Source organism: Polypterus senegalus, chromosome 5, assembly GCF_016835505.1.
Source record: "Polypterus senegalus isolate Bchr_013 chromosome 5, ASM1683550v1, whole genome shotgun sequence".
Taxonomy (NCBI): Eukaryota; Metazoa; Chordata; class Cladistia; order Polypteriformes; family Polypteridae; genus Polypterus; species Polypterus senegalus.
In genome coordinates this window covers 177,438,016-177,458,346 of record NC_053158.1, presented here as the reverse complement: position 1 = coordinate 177,458,346, position 20,331 = coordinate 177,438,016, and the positions used below count along the sequence as shown (strand labels likewise).

General features: G+C 35.3%; 1 protein-coding gene across 6 annotated transcripts in view; it reads left to right on the top strand.

The window, feature by feature from the left end:
• xylb (xylulokinase homolog (H. influenzae)) overlaps positions 1–20,331 on the top strand; it is a 348,628-nt gene that overhangs the window by 28,213 nt on the left and 300,084 nt on the right. For all 6 annotated transcript variants that reach the window (XR_005633790.1, XM_039753654.1, XM_039753653.1 and 3 more), the window contains exons 7-11: positions 775–840; positions 1,495–1,567; positions 4,505–4,623; positions 11,615–11,696; positions 13,278–13,318. Coding sequence is in view for 5 of the 6 variants with exons in the window: in XM_039753654.1 (XP_039609588.1) it covers positions 775–840; positions 1,495–1,567; positions 4,505–4,623; positions 11,615–11,696; positions 13,278–13,318 (381 nt within the window). In the remaining variant the exon portion in view is untranslated. The remainder of the gene's footprint in view (positions 1–774; positions 841–1,494; positions 1,568–4,504; positions 4,624–11,614; positions 11,697–13,277; positions 13,319–20,331) is intronic.

The following is a 20,331-nucleotide window of genomic DNA, read 5'->3' as shown; positions in this document are numbered from 1 at the left end:
GTCCATTTAAAGACCAGCACATGAAGTTTTTGAACTACTGGAGTACTGAATAACAATGCTGTGAATGTATCTTATTGTTTTACAGAGTTCTCTCTGGTTTCCAAACTTTTTTTCTGGTATTAGGGTTTTTGATTTCTGCTTAGCACTTTAAATGTGATGATTGTGTAGTTTAGTTTTTGATTACCACTTTCGCTTCTCTTTAACTTTGCTTTCATGTTCTTCTGATCTGTTTACTCTTAACTTTATCTGTCCCTTTGGAAGCAGAATGCATATAATCTTAACATAACACATCATTGAAAAATAATAAATAACTCTCCATCCATCCATTATCCAACCCGGTATATCCTAACTACAGGGTCACGGGGGTCTGCTGGAGCCAATCCCAGCCAACACAGGGCACAAGTCAGGAAACAAACCCTGGGCAGGACACCAGTCCACCGCAGACAAATAAAATATTCAGAACAAAACCAAAAACAAAATTAATTAATTACATAATAATATGTAATATTTGAAAAATGGCACAAAGATTAAATAAACAAAAGCATTCCTGAGCCAGGGAAAAGACCTTGGCTGAAACATAATACTGTTTAGTCCTCTGTATTCATACTTCGCAGGGTAAACTCCTTGCTGTCATTCTGCAGTCTGACCAAGAAAAGTGGCATGTGCCTTCAAATTAGATACAAATGACGCTGAATTGTTTTCAATGCAACACAATACAGTATTTTTTATTTTAGGCAAGTTTGGTAAAATTTTTGTTTGTTTTTTTTTCTGTAGAGATTTACTGGAAATCAGATTGCAAAGATGTTCAAAATGAAGACTGAAGAATATAATCAAACTGAGGTGAATATAATCAAACTTAAGAAATTAAGGTTTTAACATAAATCAAAAGAAAAGTAAAAATAGGACCAGAATAATTCAGTAAAAATATTGATTTTTGCACAGAAACTTTGATACTTTATAATGAGCAACAATAATGTTGATTTTTAAAGCGGTGGTTCAGTGTGGGCAAATTTCTGCTTGGTTAGCATCTGGAATTTACCAGTAACATTATTTGATTTATAAATAATGTGTGTCATTTAGCGATTAAATAGTTTTTTTCATTATGATGGAAAATTCATATATATTAGAAAACTCCTTTACTCTTTTTCTCAGGAATAATGTATGAATCCAAAGCACGCTCACCTTCTTCTATGGATAGACACAAAACCACAGAAAAAAAAAAATCATTATTCAGACAGATATAAACTAACAACATAAAAACACTAAAAATGTACAGCATATAACTAATGTAAAATACGATTGAAATGGAAGCCCAGTTTCTCTTAATTCTGAAACTAGACAAGTTCATCCCATGAAATAAGACAAATGCAGTACAGTGGAAGTCTAGGGTTATGCAGAACACTGTAAAACACTACGCAGAAGTTATGGGTTTTATCAGTGCAAATCTTACTATAACAGAAATTCACTCAGTCCCAAATTTTACTTTCTCTTCAGAGAATATCTTTGGTCAGTAGTTTTGCTGCATCTCTCTTTCTTGGTGATTATGCAGCTGTCGATTACAGTGATGGTAAGTCTTACTCTTTTCCTGTATTTGAAAATATGATCTTGTATTTGCTATCTTTCTCGCCAAAATATATGTTAAAGATAATGACAGCCTCTACATTTTTTTTTACTTTTAAAAATGTTTTTTTTTATTTTTAAAATTTTTTCTAAATTAGTACACTGCCTGAACTCTGCCATAAGAGTATGTTTTACTGATAAAAATATGTTATTTTCTTCACTGCATTTTTTGGTAGCATTTAGGTTGTTTTGATTTATATAGCTTAATGGTCATATATTTGCTGGCACAGAGAAACATAAGATAATGAGTACAGATAATGGTGCAAATTCTGAATTGTAACTGAGACTGGGATGTTTGCTTGAGGGATTAGGAAAGTGTGTTTTAATAGGGACTTTACAAGTAGCACTACGACAGTTAAAAAAAAAGTCAGCAAGCTCACTGTTCTACATTACATATATTATATGTGTCTGGACATTGGCTTTTGCACTTCATTTTTAATTTACAGGTGTAGAGGAACTTATTTCTAGCAGCATGTTTATATTTTGTTTTCAGAAGAAAGGTATACAGTACATAAATATATACACTAGCGGTCAAAAGTTTAAGAACACCTCAGTTTTTCTTCAACTTTAATCAGTTGACATGCACTAATGATCTAAAAAAGTGAAAAGGTAAGCAGTAAACTGCTAGAGATTTAAATTTAAAGTTTAGGTTAGCAAAAACTGAAAAAAGGAAATGTTAGAATGTTACAAATGGGCCTTCTTCAGGGAAGAAGTAATACGTTACAACCTACAGGTGTTCTGCAGCAATTAAAGTAAATTAAGCCTTGCAATTTGAAGCAAATAATTTGCAAAGGTGTCCCAATTTCTGTGGATTATTTAAAAATCTGTCTTGTCTTAAAGCAGAGTTGGAACAGGCTGTGTTACTACAACCTCTGAAGTACTACTTGGACAATATTCCAGTGATGACAAGAAAAGAGCAAATAACAAATGAAATGAGCATTATCACCCCTAGAAGTGTAGGTCTTTCATTTAGAGAAATTGGAAAAAACAAATCAAAGTGTCAGTGAGTACGGTGTCCTACACAGTCCAAGGGCAATTGCAAACTGGAAGAAACTCTGATAGGAAGAGATCTGGCAGACCCAAAGTCACAACCCAATCAGAAGACAAGTTTCTGAGGCTCACCAGCTTGCATGATCACAGGCGCCTTACAATACAACAGCTTCAAGCACAGCACAGGTTGAAAAAAAGCAAGTCTCACTTTCTACTGTGAAGGGGAGACTTTGTCCTGCAATAGTCCATAGCCGGTATTTCAAGGCATTATTTTGTCATTTAAGGAATGACTTTCTTACTGCCACTTGCCCTGTCAAACCTGCAGCACAAAGTCTACTCTTCACAGTAGAAACTGATATACTGATGGTGTATATACAGTAAAGTGAGGTGAGCCTACCTGGGAAGGAAGTGGCACCGGACAATGCCATTTTTGGAATTTTGTCAATGTAGTCTTCTAGAAGGCAAACACACTTCTCCCACTCGTGCTCCAACCTCCACATGCCCTTTAAAAAAAAAAAAAAAAATTAAACTTCCTGCAAGTCGCATCTCTGCACCACTTAAATCAATGACAGCATCATCTGTGTCAAAATGGTGACCACACAAGTGTTTACTTCATCTGAGGTAAAAGAAAGAATGACACCAAATCTGGTGAATAAGGAGGATGGGGCAACAATTTATAGTTTAATTCTTACAATTTTTCCACCCTCACATGCTCCAAGGGGGTTGAAGCATTGTCGTGATGAAAGAGGACTCAACATTTTAGGGTGTTTCTCAGCAGTGGCATGCAGGAGAAACAGTTGCTAGATAAAAATTTGGTGGGAATTACAAAGAAAGCCAGGTCTATTTCTATTTAACGTTCAAATATCTGACATTACTCCTTCATAGTTAGATTCATTTACCATCAGACACCCCATGTGTGTATTTACAGTCACCTCTAAATGTCCTAACCTTTCCTGATGAGAGCTTATCTGAACTCAACCCTTGACCTTACACTGAATTGGCTAATGGAACAAAATGCCTTTTAAGTCTAAATCCGTAAATGCTTCTGGGGTCAGAAATGTTCCATAAAAAGATGGCCGGGGCTCTCTCTAAAGACCCAAGATACAACTGCCGCCTGGCTCACTGTGAAAAGGTGAGCATGCGCCTCAAAATAGATAGTAGAACTCCAAACATTTCCTAATGTAATGGCTTGCTAGCACCCATTTATAACTTCAAAGTCTGTATCTTTCTAATTCCAACATTTTTTGCTGTGCTCACTCAATAACAACTTCTGTTGCATAACAACATTTGCCCCTAATATATTCAATCTACAAGCTTGAAGTGCATTAATAAAGCATGTGTGTGTAAGAATATGGTAATATATAACTTCTTTTCAAAATAGGTGTTTTCTCTGTTTCTGATATTTCTCCTATTAAGTTTAACAAGAAAACCAACTAATAACAACAGTTGACTCTTTATAAAGATGATACATTGCAATTAGAAAAACTAACCAAAATCTTCAACATTAGACTAGACAGTAAGATGTAGAGCACCCTTGTACATTTCAGCTTGGATTGGGAAAGCATTATGCCCATTTATTTTTCAGACCTTTCTGTCTCATTTTGAGTAATATGTTTTTGACATCAATCCATTAATTAATCGTGGCATCTCAGGAACATTAATTGATGCAACCTATGAGTAGCACCAAATGTAACCACTATATGTTATAACAATATACACTAAATGTCTACATTAGTAATACTTTATATTAAAACTCAAAAATGATATATATCATATTAGATTAGAACTCTTATTAGTATGAATTGGTTTCCTTCTTCAATTGTGCATTGCAATTTCAGCTACAAAATGACCTTAAGGAAATGTATGCATCTCATATACTGTCTTTACTTATCAGGTTCCGGAATGAATTTACTGGATATTTATAAGAGGAAATGGTCGAAACAGTGCTTAGAGGCTTGTGCTCCTGAGCTGGAGGAAAAACTTGGAACTCCTGTGCCTTCAATGTCAGTTTTGGTATGTTTCATTATATAGTGGACAGTGAAAGAACTAATAAGATTTTTGTGGTGTGCGGGGCCTTCTATATTATTACTTGAATACATTCTCTGTATACTACAAGAAGAGTTCTAATGTTTTGAGAGATCTGTACATTGAATGACTGCTTTTATTAGTAACATATATTTAAAGTAGGCCTGTTAACCAGTTACTCCCAACATTGGGCTGATCGTCCAATGGTGATGATTTAAAAAGTCATTCAAAGTTTGGTAAGAGGGTTCTCTGTCATGTCACCTTCAGTTTGTTCTGTTATTTTTTCAAATCAAATGGTGGTGGATATTTTTTTCTAAAAACAAGGGGGCTTTTCCCCCTGCTCGCTTCGCTCGCCAACCCCCATTTTTGTTTTTCCGGATACACACTTTTAAGATTTTTTTTTCTTTGAATTGTTACTATTTCATTAGTTTCACTTTTATTTCAGAACTTCTGTAAAAACAATATTTGGAATCTTTCGAGTCCCAATGTGCTGAATCTTTTTAATGAGGTCAGTGAGATGTGTTTAATGACTTTGTACCATAATTCAGGATAGGTTTCTATGTTTGGAATTTCAGCACAGACAAACCAATCTACATCATCAGCAGTTAATAATTTTTTTTTACAAAGTAACCAATAAATTCATGTGAGGTAAAATCAGTTTTTTTTTTTAAATTCTCTTGACTTAAACTTCAAAGACTTACAAAATTCACATACTTCTGACTTATCACCCATGTACATATATTCGATCTTTATTCGCCTTTTCATTATTTCTCCGAGTAGTAATTTCTCTTTCTTTACGCTAATGCGATGTTTACTTTCTTTGTTTTGACACTGTCGTTGTTTGCTGCTTTCATATTCTGTAACCTGCTCTGCATGTGTTTGGCCTCCTTGTTTTTTAACCTGTTTATGAAGTTTTACTTTGTTTTCTACTCTGTCTTTTATTTCTGACCTCGCTTTATCCTGCTTTTGTTTCAATGACACCTGGTCCGTGGTGATTATTTTCCCTTTTTTAAGTAATAATTTCCATTTGTTTGCGCTACTGCGACCCTTACTTTCTTTTTTTTATACTTTCTAATTTTCCTACTTTCATATTCTTTAACTTTCTCTATGTGTATTGCGCCAATGGTTGTTTTTTTTTTTTTTTGATCCTTTCGAATTCCACTGCTTTCACAATCTGTAATCTGCTCTGCATGTGTATAGCACCAACGTCTGGACTGGATGTGCTTTTTTTTTCAATTCCACTTGTTCCAGGCTGATAATTATTAAAAATTAAATAATTATAATTAAAAATCTTTTTTGTCTCTCCAACGCTTTTGAGTCTCTTTTCTCTGCTCTGCTTTCTTCTTCGCTTAGTTGTCTACGTTTCATTTATAACATATTGTCCTTATACGCTTTATATGCGTTGAGAGTCCTGGATCTGTGTGTGCTCAAAGCCAAAACACGACTGATTGTGCTGCTGCCCATGCTCTTGTTTGGTTGTAAGTAGGGCGTGTCTTGCAAGAATCTCATGTTCTACATCATCGCGGGATGGTCCTGGGTCAATCTCTTGTCACAAAGTCTCATGTTTAAGGTCCCCATGAGACCCTACATGGCCAATCTCTTTAGTCTTGCAGGTCTTTTAAGTGTTGTGCGTGATCTTAATGTGAAGATCAAGTCTCGTCGCCCTACTGTTTCTCTCCAGGATTTTTTTTTTATAATAGAGAGATAGCTGCTTTAACCTTTTCCAACAGATTGAGGATTCGATTTCTGGACCCGGAACTTTTACGTCAGCTAATTAAATTAGAAATCAAAATGTTTTTATTTACTGGAATAATCAGCAAAGCATGTAAATGACTGAAAATAGTTTTCTTCATGCTTCTAATATTTTTTTCTTGATAATTCTGAAAATATTTTGTTGAAAGACCTACTTAATGGTAAACAGAAGTACAGATTAAAATGTTACAGTTTAGCTAATTAGCCATTGTTTCTGACTCTTAAATGCTCGATTGGTTAAGACAAAATAAAGAATCAAAAATTACAAATCTTACCAGGCTTATGACTGCATTAATAAAATAAGGCAATAGTAAGCATTTGTTGCAATTTCTAAATGGATAAGGCAGTAATGAGCATCTTTTTGAATTTCTGAAAAGATAAAACGCTAATAAGCATCTTTGGCAATTTTTGAAAAGATAAGACAATAATAAGCATCTACTGGAATTTCTAAGATGCTGGCAACATGCTTGGGCAAGCTATCTGAATAGTAACACTTAAGTTAATAAAAAAGTATGCCATCGTCAATGACCTTATGGAGACAAAAAGATTTGGTGAAGCACTTAGGTCCCTTGTTTATGTGATGACCATTTTGGAATAGAAAAGCATAAAAGTGCATTGATGAAAGCCACTATAGTTTCTAGCTGTTGTAATCATCAGTCTCTTTCTGTTTACCTCTGAGTAGCAGTGTGCCCCACAGATTGTCGGCAAGAGAAAGTTTGTGGATTGTGTTTCCTCTTTCAGGTCAAACAGATCTTAACAGAGAACAAATAAAGATTTTGGTTTTCCGGCTTGAGGCGCTGCCTCTTCCTGTGATCTTCTTAATTTGTTTCCCATAAGACAGCCTGATGGTCACAATACTGACAAGTAAAGCTCTACCATGACATTTTGTTCATGGAAAGCTCAGCAGCATTACTGTTCTATAAGTCTTTTATATGTTCAACTTTTAAGTGACATGGCTTAAGAATCATGAACAATCAGTATACATTCCCATCAACACAGATGATAGCAGAACCACCTAGTTCCTTTTTCTGCTCAGAAACATTAATGGGGGTTACTTTTCTGTTGATAAACTGTGTTGACAATGATTCCACTCCAGTCTCAGATGCATTGGTCTAGTGATGAAAATGAGGAGAACATTAGAAACATTCTGACTTAGCAAAGATCCTAAAATACTGTTTCTACTGATGGACTGTTATTTTGCCAATTCAGGGAGATGTCAGGCCCTTTCAGAAATCTAAGATACAAAAAACTGATAGTGTTCTGCAAGTCCAAAGAAAATGTTAATTTTTTTCTTATTTCTGAATCTGGGGCATTAGAAATTGGCCTTCACTTAGTGAAAGGCTTCTTTATGGAAGAAACATAGAGCAATTGCAAGGTAGCAGACATGTCCTATCCAGTTGACCAAAAGACAACAGTATTTTCTATGTGTGTCGTACTATAGACATGATGTGGACTTAGTTGTTTATCTGCCATACATTATTTGGCAGCTGAAGTATCTTGCAGCCCAAAGGAAATGACAAAGTCCCCGCAATATCTGGCACTGGTGAGGGTAGATTAAAGGAAATAAACAACTCTGGCAGAGTCCGTCATTTCCAAAATACATTCGGCTAAGATGACACTGTCATGGCCACTGTCAGAAATCAATAACTCCAAGCATTAGACCATTTCACCTGTATCACTGGTGAAAATTTGATGAGTTCTAAACTTTACTGGAAGTCTGATTTCAGTGTCTTTTGGAGATCATTGTGGGACAATGGGAGGATCTAATAACGTTGTTACTCAGTGAATTGTCTTGTAAAACTGCTCATGGGTATTCAATATGGCTTTTTGTTTCCACCTGTTACAAGCCTAGGGAGTACACCTTAGCCTGCATTTAAACAAGAGGAGAAAAGCCTATAAAAACACACTCCAGAAATGTGCCTAACAGACAAACTTTATTTATCTACAAATATACTCACAAAATGATGACAGATATACAAAACAGACTCAATGTAGGACAATGGTTTTGCCAAAGAAAAAAAAAAAAATGACACAACATAAACTATGTTACAGTATATACTCGAGTATAAGCCGACCCGAATATAAGCTGAGGTACCTAATTTTACCTAGAAAAACTTATTGACTCGAGTATAAGCCTAGGGTGGGAAATGCAGCAGCTACTGGTAAGTTTCAATAATCAAAATAACTACCAATAAAATTACCGTATATTAATTGAGGCATCATCTCATTAATTGAGCACACAGCCTGGAATGAGTCTCACACAGGCTGCATAGCACCACACAGAGCCCGCAGCAGTTCTTCTACCGCCTGCAGACCAAACCAGGTACAGTGGAATGTCGGGTCACGACTGTAATTCGTTCCAAAACTCTGGTTGTAACCGAATTTGGTCGTGACCCGAAGTAATTTCCCTCATAGGACTGTATGTAAATACAATTAATCCATTCCAGACCGTACGAATTGCATGTAAATATACATTTTTTTAAAGATTTTCAAGCACAAATATAGGTAAGTATACCATAGAATGCACAGCGTAATAGTAAACTAAATGTAAAAACATTGAATAACACTGAGAAAACCTTGAACAACAGAGAAAACTAACATTGCAAGAGTCCGTGCTACAGCGCAACGAATCGCTCGATAAAAACACTTTTTTTTAGTGAGTTTTAAGCACAAGGAAAAAAATTAACATTTAAAAAATCTGTAATTTAATAAACCACCAAGAAAAGTAACATTGCAACAATGCACGCTACAAACCGATCGCTGTAAACAGAAGTGAAGTGGAGGTTAAAATCCAATAGAAAAAAGTCTTCATTAAATACAACGAGGTTAAAACAATGCTTGAATCTGTCTCTTTAAAAACAAGCTCGGTGCATTCTTTAACTGCCTTCTCGACCTGCCAGTCCTCTCTCTCGCTCTCTCGCGTGTGTGTCTCTCTCTCTTTCTCACGTGTGTCTGTGTGTGTCGCTCTCTCTCTCTCGCTGCACAGGGAATGCACAGGGAGAGACTGAACATGTGCGGGTTGGCGGGGGCAGTGGGACCTGACTCGAATATAAGCCGAGGGTGACATTTTCCAGTACATTTTGGGTGCTGAAAAACTCTGCTTATATTCGAGTATATACGGTATTTTAAAATTAAAATCAAAACTGTTTTGGCAGTGCCAAATTAAAGCTTTCTGTACACTGACTACACTAAATGAACTGTCTCACCAAAACGTAGACAAAGATTTCAACACACATGTAATGTTTGGCATGATATATTTCAAGCACTTCTGACCAGAAATGTCCAGTTGTTCTGTATTTTGAATGATTGCTAAGGACACAATTAATTTAACAATTCAAAATGGCTTGTTATACTAAATCTGTGTGTCTTACACTGCACACCAAAATTCCTGAGCAAACTCTAATTTTTTTAATAAAAACCCACCTTCCTAAGTAGGCATATAGTCCAGTCACACAGAAAAAAGAATAATCATTTAGCCAATGCTAGAACTCAAAAAAGGTCAAATGACATACGAGAGGAAGCATGATGCAAAGCTTTAGTTTAAATACAGCAAGTTAGGAAAGCCAACACACTTTTAAGGGGACAAAGTTACATATTTTGCAACTTCAGTCATTAGACCAGGCATACTTGCCAGAAATAATCATTTGTTTTAGTAAAAAAGTAAACGTGAAAAGTAGACATCAAATAAAAATACAGTACCTGTTTGACCAGTGCCATACATCATTAGTCTGTTATTGCTTGTTAAGATTGGTACAGGCCAACTGTGTTATCTTCAGGGATTTTTGTTTAAAAATATATACATTTATGACTTAATAAACTGTAATGGTGGCCTTTTTGTCCAGCAGTAAACGATGTGTAAAACGTCCATAGAAAAAAAGAAATTCCCACGTAACTCACGTAGTCCTCATGTCTGATATCCAGTTAAACGCTAAAAATGTGCATTTTTTTGCTAACATATTATTCTGGAAAAAACAGCATACAGGCTAAACAGGAAACATGTATTCCCATAATTCTGTGCTTTTGAATTAAAGACATTTCACATTATTTGCTACTGGACAGAATGGCTCATCATTACGGTCCAATATTTCAGAAATTGTTTTGTCTTGCTCTGCTTGAAAGCATCAGATTAAAAAAATGTTTCTCGGCCATGACTACAAACTACAAAAATTAAATATATAAAAAAAAATTTTTGGTTGGATAACTGGATACACTATTTTTAATAGTAATCAAAAAATTATTTTTGCACCATCCTCATCCCTCCTGTCTTTGGATAATACATAATTACAAAACATATTGGTTCCTGTTTCCACCTCTTGCTGCTACAGAATGTGTTAAAATAATATAATTAGCTTCTAAGGTCTGGCGTAGGGTTAATCAGCCAACATGAATTGTAGAACAAAGACTAAACATTTATTCATATGCCCATTTAGTGAACCTTACTTGCTTATTAAAATTCAAGTTCACAGTGAGCCAGAGCATATATGCGTATATTCAGGAATGTTCATATTAGAGACCCTTTTGATATTTGACTTTATACATGTGACCTAAATGTGCTAATGAGCATTTTCTGTTTTATGCAGAGCATAAAAATGGAACTAAGCAAGCACTTTTTTCAAAGGCCTTGATCTGTGCTCTGTATACTTGCATGCTATCAGCTAAATGGCTGTAATGTGAACTGTAAATTTACACAGTCACATCCCAGTATCATGATAACAAAACATCTTGCAGACTGTCTGAGCTTTTCCTTCATAATTACATAGTTTTCTTAAAATTTCTTAAAATTTATTACTACAAATGGTACAATACATTGAAAAATATTGTTTATTGAATTTCAATTATAGATTCATTTTCTGAACAGGAATTCAAGTAGCTGGAGCTATTTGAGGAACACTAGACCACGTGCTTCATCCCTAATCACCAAAATTCACTCATACTTGTCCAATTTATTTACGTAATTTATTCTAACATGCATATTTTTAAGACGTGTATAGAAACTGGATGCACATTAAAAAAATGCATATGGAATAATTACAAAGTCAAAAGTAATTAAGCTTTGAATCAAACCCAGTCAAATTCCTTGAGTTTGTGAGGCATCAGCACTAGTACATTTTTCGCATTTTCCTCTAATAACTTTAACCTACTGTAGTTTTATAGTAGAAAACAAACAGAATTAATGCCTTACACTGATATCTGTAATATTTTGACTATGTGTCTTTTAATTTTTCAGGGTTCAGTTTCTTCTCACCTTGTCAGACATTATGGTTTCTCACCAGCATGTAAAGTCATCGCTTTTACAGGTGACAACCCAGGTCAGTATTATAACACCTTAATATATAAGTTTGGGTCTCCCTCCTAAGACTGTGATCATATTTATGTAACGCAATGAAATGTTGTCCTATTACTGTGCGAGTCATTTGGGCAAAAACTCTGTAAAAGATATCAATTGATTTTTCTCACTTCATAGTAGCTTTGCTTGCTATCATTTCTTTGTTGTGAAGTATTTGCCAAACACAAATCACATAATGTGTACAGTTATGTTTTTACCATTTATCATTTTGTTTAAACCAGCTTAGATCAAATTATTAACATGAGATTTTAAAAGGCTAAAAGAATCAATAAAAATTTATTTGAAAGTAAAACAAAATATTTAATAGCAGATTCCAACTCAGATAATGAAAAGATTCATGTTCTGTTCTTAGCTGTTCTTGGATATGGAAGGTATGTGGCTAATTGTAGTTCAAATTTATTAAAGATAACATTTTTCAAAGAAGTACCCAATAAAGGTTTAAAATCAGTGCTAAAATCTCAAATTAAAATTTTCGGCTGTATCTGAAGATGATAGGGAGCAGATCATTGTGTATCTTTGGTATAGCATCAGAGAAATATTGAATCATCATCGTCGCAACGAATGGTTCTCTGTTCTAAAACAGAATAATTTGAAAAGTCCTCAATGCTATTCAAAATGTATAAAAGTATCCTCTTTTAAAAACACTATTTTCCAACAAATATTGAACTGTCACGACAAATTTCTGTGAAGAATAAGTGCTCAAAATTTCATCAAAATTGGTTAACTGGAAACTGAGTTGTTCCATGCAGACAGACAGACAAATGGACAGACAGGCAGACAGATCTCAGTAGGTAGTTTTTGCATTATATGTAAATGCACTTAAAAATGAATGTCGTTCTTTGCATGATTCATGAGAAACGATAAAATGATCTGTAGGACAACTCGGAATTTTTCAGCCATTAGCACATTGTACCTTGATCATTTTCATATTGTATGTACAGTAAATAGATAAATATTACACTTCCATTAGATTTTTATGTGGCAACATGTCGTTCCCATAGTAAGCACAATTCATAGATATTTTTAAAAATAATTTTAATAGAGTAAGCAGGACCTAAATAATTACTGATCTTTGAAGGTATAGATTAAAGAGTGGAGTTAAACAAGATGAGTGACTAAGCAAAAAAAGATCAAAAAGTTGCAAGAGCTTCAACTCAAACTAACCCAGGATCAGAAAACATTAATATTTTCCAGAAGTAACTGAAAATTATGGCCTCAAATTAATTATGCATAAACTGTAGAGTAAGTGTTACTTGAAGAGGATTTTGGTTTTAAAAACATTGATCAGGAGCTATTAAGTCATTCGGTGGTGAAGATCTCCAAGGCAAAATAAGCTTAGCTTACATATGGAATATTTTATAAATACTGAAGGCGGTCTATATTGTAATTTGATAACACTATGGGCAAAGTAAAATTTCACAGAGTTTGAAATTTTATGTGAAATGTTCTCCTGGAAAATGTATTCATCTACATGTCTGGTATGACATTGTTACTCAATGAAGCCACTGGAATTCAAGCTGTACTTGTTTTGTTTTCCTAAAAGGATCATTAGCTGGAATGAGGCTGAAAGAAGGAGACATTGCTGTGAGTAGACTTGTAAATCTTTTCATATTTCGATCTCAGGCACCAAACTTCACTAGAATCCAATTACTTCAAATGGGGCTGGTGAACCTGTAAGAAAATATTAATGCTGTTATTATTAAAATGGCGGGGTATACAATTTATGCTTATTTCATTTGTTGACAATAACTTGTTAAAAATAGAGTTCTTTATTTATTTTTGTTTTGTTTAGTTTTAGGTTCATCATTTTTTCCCTCCCTCTATGGATATGCAATTCTGGTTTCACAGAGGTAGTCCATTATCCTGGTCATTTACAGTTAATTATTGCAATATTCTCAGGGTAACTGCTTTTGGAGTGTTTTGCTCTTATTATTTTAAATTGAAAATTAACAATGGTTTCATAGTTTGTGGATATTCACTACTTGTTTTTATCATAAATAACAAAATGAATTACCATAACACTGTCCAATCAGAAAAAAGAAACAAGATAACAAATACAATAATATTTTTATAAAGCCAATCTGTTAAACAGAACACCACAGTCCATTCCCACTGTATAACAACAGAGAGTCATCTAACATGGCTTTTCCTATAGAATAAAACATCATGATAAAATAGAAAGGTCTGGCACAGACACTGCATTCTTCTTTTACAATTACATTAAAATGTAATTATTAACATACAGTGGTGTGAAAAACTATTTGCCCCCTTCCTGATTTCTTATTCTTTTGCATGTTTGTCACACAAAATGTTTCTGATCATCAAACACATTTAACCATTAGTCAAATATAACACAAGTAAACACAAAATGCAGTTTTTTAAATGATGGTTTTTATTATTTAGGGAGAAAAAAAATCCAAACCTACATGGCCCTGTGTGAAAAAGTAATTGCCCCCTTGTTTAAAAATAACCTGACTGTGGTGTATCACACCTGAGTTCAATTTCCGTAGCCACCCCCAGGCCTGATTACTGCCACACCTGTTTCAATCAAGAAATCACTTAAATAGGAGCTGCCTGACACAGAGAAGTAGACCAAAAGCACCTCAAAAGCTAGACATCATGCCAAGATCCAAAGAAATTCAGGAACAAATGGGAACAGAAGTAATTGAGATCTATCAGTCTGGTAAAGGTTATAAAGCCATTTCTAAAGCTTTGGGACTCCAGCGAACCACAGTGAGAGCCATTATCCACAAATGGCAAAAACATGGAACAGTGGTGAACCTTCCCAGGAGTGGCCGGCCGACCAAAATTACCCCAAGAGCGCAGAGACGACTCATCCGAGAGGTCACAAAAGACCCCAGGACAACGTCTAAAGAACTGCAGGCCTCACTTGCCTCAATTAAGGTCAGTGTTCACGACTCCACCATAAGAAAGAGACTGGGCAAAAACGGCCTGCATGGCAGATTTCAAGACGCAAACCACTGTTAAGCAAAAGAACATTAGGGCTCGTCTCAATTTTGCTAAGAAACATCTCAATGATTGCCAAGACTTTTGGGAAAATACCTTGTGGACTGATGAGACAAAAGTTGAACTTTTGGAAGGCAAATGTCCCGTTACATCTGGCGTAAAAGGAACACAGCATTTCAGAAAAAGAACATCATACCAACAGTAAAATATGGTGGTGGTAGTGTGATGGTCTGGGGTTGTTTTGCTGCTTCAGGACCTGGAAGGCTTGCTGTGATAGATGGAACCATGAATTCTACTGTCTACCAAAAAATCCTGAAGGAGAATGTCCGGCCATCTGTTCGTCAACTCAAGTTGAAGTGATCTTGGGTGCTGCAACAGGACAATGACCCAAAACACACCAGCAAATCCACCTCTGAATGGCTGAAGAAAAACAAAATGAAGACTTTGGAGTGGCCTAGTCAAAGTCCTGACCTGAATCCAATTGAGATGCTATGGCATGACCTTAAAACCCCTTATCAAGCGGGGTCATTTTTGCTAAATCGCTTGTAATTCGACCTCTCCAAATTAGAATCATTGCTGTTATTGAACTATCTGGAGTAAAAACACATGTTTGGTCTCTTTGTAAAGGTAACATTCTCTAGTTTCACCCTTAGTAGTCAGAATCACTGTAGGTGTGACTGATCAAAAGTTATGCACATTAGAACTCACAAAAAAAACGAATTTTTTTGTTCTCGCCTAAGTTTTTTTATGAAAATAAAGGAAAATAAAGCTGCAGTAGGTAGGTGGGGACAGAAACACACTATGTACCAACAGAATAACTTGTTGACTACTCACATTTCAAATTTGAAAAGAATACCTGTAAAAATGACATTTTTACACCAGTTTTATGTGGGCATGCCCAGGGGCTTTTTAGAGGGACCATTATCCACATTTTGGAACATATGGAAAAAGTGTAATAACTTTTGAATGCTTCAACCCACATATATCAATGAGGGCTCTACTGAAAGCTTACACCTAAAGGAATCTATATCTACATACAGTGTCACTCTATTAGTTATAAAAATAATAAAAACAATAAAAAATACACATTTCTATGTAAAAATAGTCAATACAAGTCTTATGGGCCAAAAATATATTTATATTTTTTATTTTTTACTTTTTTTACAAAATGCACACAAACTATATACATTTCTTTTACAAACTGTTACAACACAGCTCAGCGTTTTTCCATGTGCCACTTGATGGCAGCAATCACTAGCAAGCAGAAAGCACAAGGCGTGGCACATGTCACTCTCTGCCATTAGACGCCACCTGGGCCGGTTGAATACTTTCACAACGCGTACATGCATCTATTATTTAATCGAGCGTTTATTTACGTTTATCGGCACGTTTATTCATATTTAAAATGCGAAAAAACTTGGCGAAATCACAATAAACAACCACGCACCAACTCTGCAGACTGGCACAAATGCCACCTTCGCAGCTCCGATCGTTTGTTTACAAGTTAGTATGGCAAGTTACATATCAAAATGCTCGGCTGCTCATTGGCTGTAAGTTTTGAGTGTCAGTCACAGTGTCCAATCAAACTGGTAGATTCTACCAGGGTTTGGAGTTTTACGTCATCCTTTAGCTGTCTGTGACACTCGTTGGCTGTACGAGGTGCCAGTCAACCCCAGACCCGTCGTAATTGGCCAACTTAGGTGTCGATCAGAAGCTAACACTTTCGTGTTTCATGCGGTAGCATGGTTATTGCTGACAGAAACAAATTACGTCTGATATGATCAATATGAATGAAAAAAAATTACGTAGGTGGTCTCAAGTTATGAAACGTTTTCTGGAGTTTTTGTCCCTTTGAGGATATATCGTGTGTTTTGGACCTAAATCGTTTTACTGGATTATATTCGCTGGAGCCTTACGGACAGAATGGGATCAATACTGCTCGGAAATATTGATGTTTGACTTGCAGGGGGTCTTCAAAGGTAGGGAAAGTCAACTCTTAAAAGTATGTACTTCTCTGTAAAAAAGGCTTTAGTGTCAGTGCTGTGGTTGTTGTGTGTCAAAATGGTTTATATCATCGGTAAGACGAGACTTTGAAGTTTCATTTGATGGGTAGTATGTCGAGATGCATGGCAGATGGGCATGCACACATTACTGTAATGTTTTTAAAACGCTGTTATGTCCCGGGACCGGTACGTGTGCGCGTTAAAAGGCGGTTCAGGCTAGAAAACCCTCAAACAAAGCTGAATTACAACAATTCTGCAAAGATGAGTGGGCCAAAATTCCTCCAGAGTGCTGTAAAAGACTCATTGCAAGTTATCGCAAATGCTTGATTGCAGTTATTGCTGCTAAGGGTGGCCCAACCAGTTATTAGGTTCAGGGGGCAATTACTTTTCACACAGGGCCATGTAGGTTTGGATTTTTTTCTCCCTAAATAATAAAACCATCATTTAAAACTGCATTTTGTGTTTACTTGTGTTATATTTGACTAATGGTTAAATGTGTTTGATGATCAGAAACATTTTGTGTGACAAACATGCAAAAGAATAAGAAATCAGGAAGGGGGCAAATAGTTTTTCACACCACTGTAATTACATTAGATTCTAAAAAAAATATGACTAGAACCTATTTATTAAGAAAATTAGATTTTTTAACAATTTAGGATAAAATAGAAAAATAAGTCTTCTTGCAAGTAGTGAACATTAGAAAAATCTAGAAGAGAACAGTCCATTCAGCCAAACAAAGCTGTCCAGTCCTATCCACTTCATTTTTCTAAAATAACATCAAGTCGAGTTTTGAAAGTCCCTAAAGTCTTACTGTGTCTACCATGCTACTCGGTAACTTATTCAACATTTCTATGGTTCTGTGTGTGAAGAAAAACTTCCTAAAGTTTGTGCAAAATTTACCCGTAGCAAGTTTTCAGCTGTGTCCCTGTGTTCTTGATGAACTCATTTTAAAATAACAGTCTCAATCTACTTTAATAATTCTCTTCATAAATTTAAACACATTGAAACATTGGAGATCACAACAGATTTTTCATAACACAGTGCTACCCTATTTGATATCACTAGACTTCAAATATTTCTCTCAGTATTGCTTTTAAAGTGGTAGTGATAATTTTATATCCAAGACTATCTGAGAGATTTACAATAATTTTTTGGTTCGAGAGTAGAACATTCCCAAAACTAAATCCAGCGATGTGCGTACTTGATAACATTGCTCACAGGTTGGATTTTGTCCTGCGTAAATTTTAGGCCAGGGGTCTGGCGGTAAATTTCATGTACTCGAGGGGTAAATTTGCTTAAAAGAGCTGAAGTCGTGAAAATCTTAAATAGTTCTCAAAGACAGCATAAGACTTGCTCTTTCAACAACTACCCCAAGAATATCCAAAATCATAGGTGAAATCAAGAACAAGCATCTTACTGATTGGTGTGTTCTCATCAACTCAACAACAACAACAATGTTTATTTATATATCACATTTTCATACAAATAATGTAGCTCAAAGTGCTTTACATGATGAAGAAAGAGAAAAAAGACAAAGTAAGAATTAAAATCAGAGAACACTAACCTAGAATAAAAGTAATGTCCGATTGCCAGGGAGGACAGAAAAAAACAAAAAAACTCCAGACGGCTGGAGAAAAAATTAAATCTGCAGGGGTTCCAGGCCATGAGACCGCCCAGCCCCCTCTAGACTTTCTACCTAAAATAAATGATTAGTCCTCATTGTATTCAGGGTTGTCATGGAAGGACTTGATGATGACGGTCACATGGACTTCTGGCCTTTAATCCATCAATGTAGGGACATCATGGTGTTTCGATTAGGTGGTGGTGGTGCAGGTCACCACCACAGAAAACTGGAAAAAGAACAGAAGAGAGAGTAGGAGTTAGCACGGATTTTGGAGCCGCTATGAATAGTAATGATAATTAATTGAATATGCAGAGCTTCAGGATTAAATTAAAATTAAGTTATGAGAAAGCCATGTTAAAGTAATGTGTTTTTAGCAATTTTTTAAAGTGCTACACCGTATCAGCCTGGCAAATTCCTATTGGCAGGCTATTCCAGATTTTAGGTGCATAACAGCAGAAGGCCGCCTCACCACTTCTTTTAAGTTTAGCTTTTGGAATTCTAAGCAGACACTTATTTGAAGATCTAAGGTTACGATTTGGAATATAAGATGTCAGACATTCCAATATATAAGATGGAGCGAGATTATTTAAGGCTTTGTAAACAATAAGCAGTATTTTAAAGCCAATTCTGAATGACACAGGTAACCAGTGTAGTGACATCAAAACTGGAGAAATGTGCTCGGATTTTCTTTTCCTAGTTAGGATTCTAGCAGCTGCATTCTGCACTAATTGCAGTCGATTTATGTCTTTTTTGGGTAGCCCTGAGAGGAGTGCGTTATAGTAATCTAGTCGACTGAAAACAAAAGCGTGAACTAATTTCTCAGCATCTTGCAATGATATAAGAGGTCTAACTTTTGCTGTATTTCTTAAGTGAAAAAATGCTGTCCTAGTGATCTGATTAATATGCGATTTAAAATTCAGGTCACAGTCAACGGTTACCCCTAAATTTTTTTACCTCCATCTTGACTTTTAATCCTAATGCATCAAGTTTATTTCTAATATCCTCATTATATCCATTATTTCCAATAACTAAAATTTCAGTTTTTTCTTTATTTAGCTTGGGAAAATTACTACTCATCCACTCAGAAACACAAGTAAGACATTGTGTTAGTGAAACAACAGAGTCGTGGTCATCAGATACTATTGATAAATACAGTTGCGTGTCATCAGCATAGCTGTAGTAGTTCACGTTATGCCCCGAAATAATCTGACCTAATGGAAGCATGTAGATCGAAAAGAGCAGCAGACACAGGATAGAGCCTTGTGGAACACCATATAGAATATCACATGTCTTTGAAGTATAATTACCACAACTAACAAAGAAAACTCAGTGTGTTTCATTCTGGTATACGAGTATCTGCTCATCGTTAGTTGTTTTTAGATAAGTGAAATACCGTTATTATGCACTATTATTATTGTTATTGGAACTTAAAATAATAATCTCAAGAACAGTAGCTTAAAATTTCCTCTTTGTTCCCCTTACTTCTGTTGTGGTAGAAATATAAACTCAAATTACTGAACAAAAATGGGTGACGGTAAATTTACTTTTGAAATAGTTTCCAAAGGGTAAACTGCCCGAAAAAGGTCAAGAACTCCAGTTTTAGACAATTTTCGATGGAGTATATGTTTTATCAACTTCAGGGATCCTATGTCAGGTAATTGAATGATTCTAATAGACCTCCAAAACATAAAAAGAGACTGATGGTTTAGTTTTATAAAGTTTTACTAAGCTACCTTTTAAACATCAACATAAATTAAACTTTGTTTGGCAGGCTTAAAAGTGACAGGTTTTTGCGTGGTAATTTCCTCTTGGGGAAGAGTTTGATAGGGAAGGTGGAATTGTCCCTGGTTTTGGCTTCAATTCTTCTTTTCTGTCTGCATAAATAAATAAAAAAGATAGAAAAATAAGCTGCAATATATCATACTGGCAGCCAATGAGTACAGGTAATATAATAAACAATACCTTTGTTGACTATTAAGCTAAGGAATGGTGACAATGAAAAA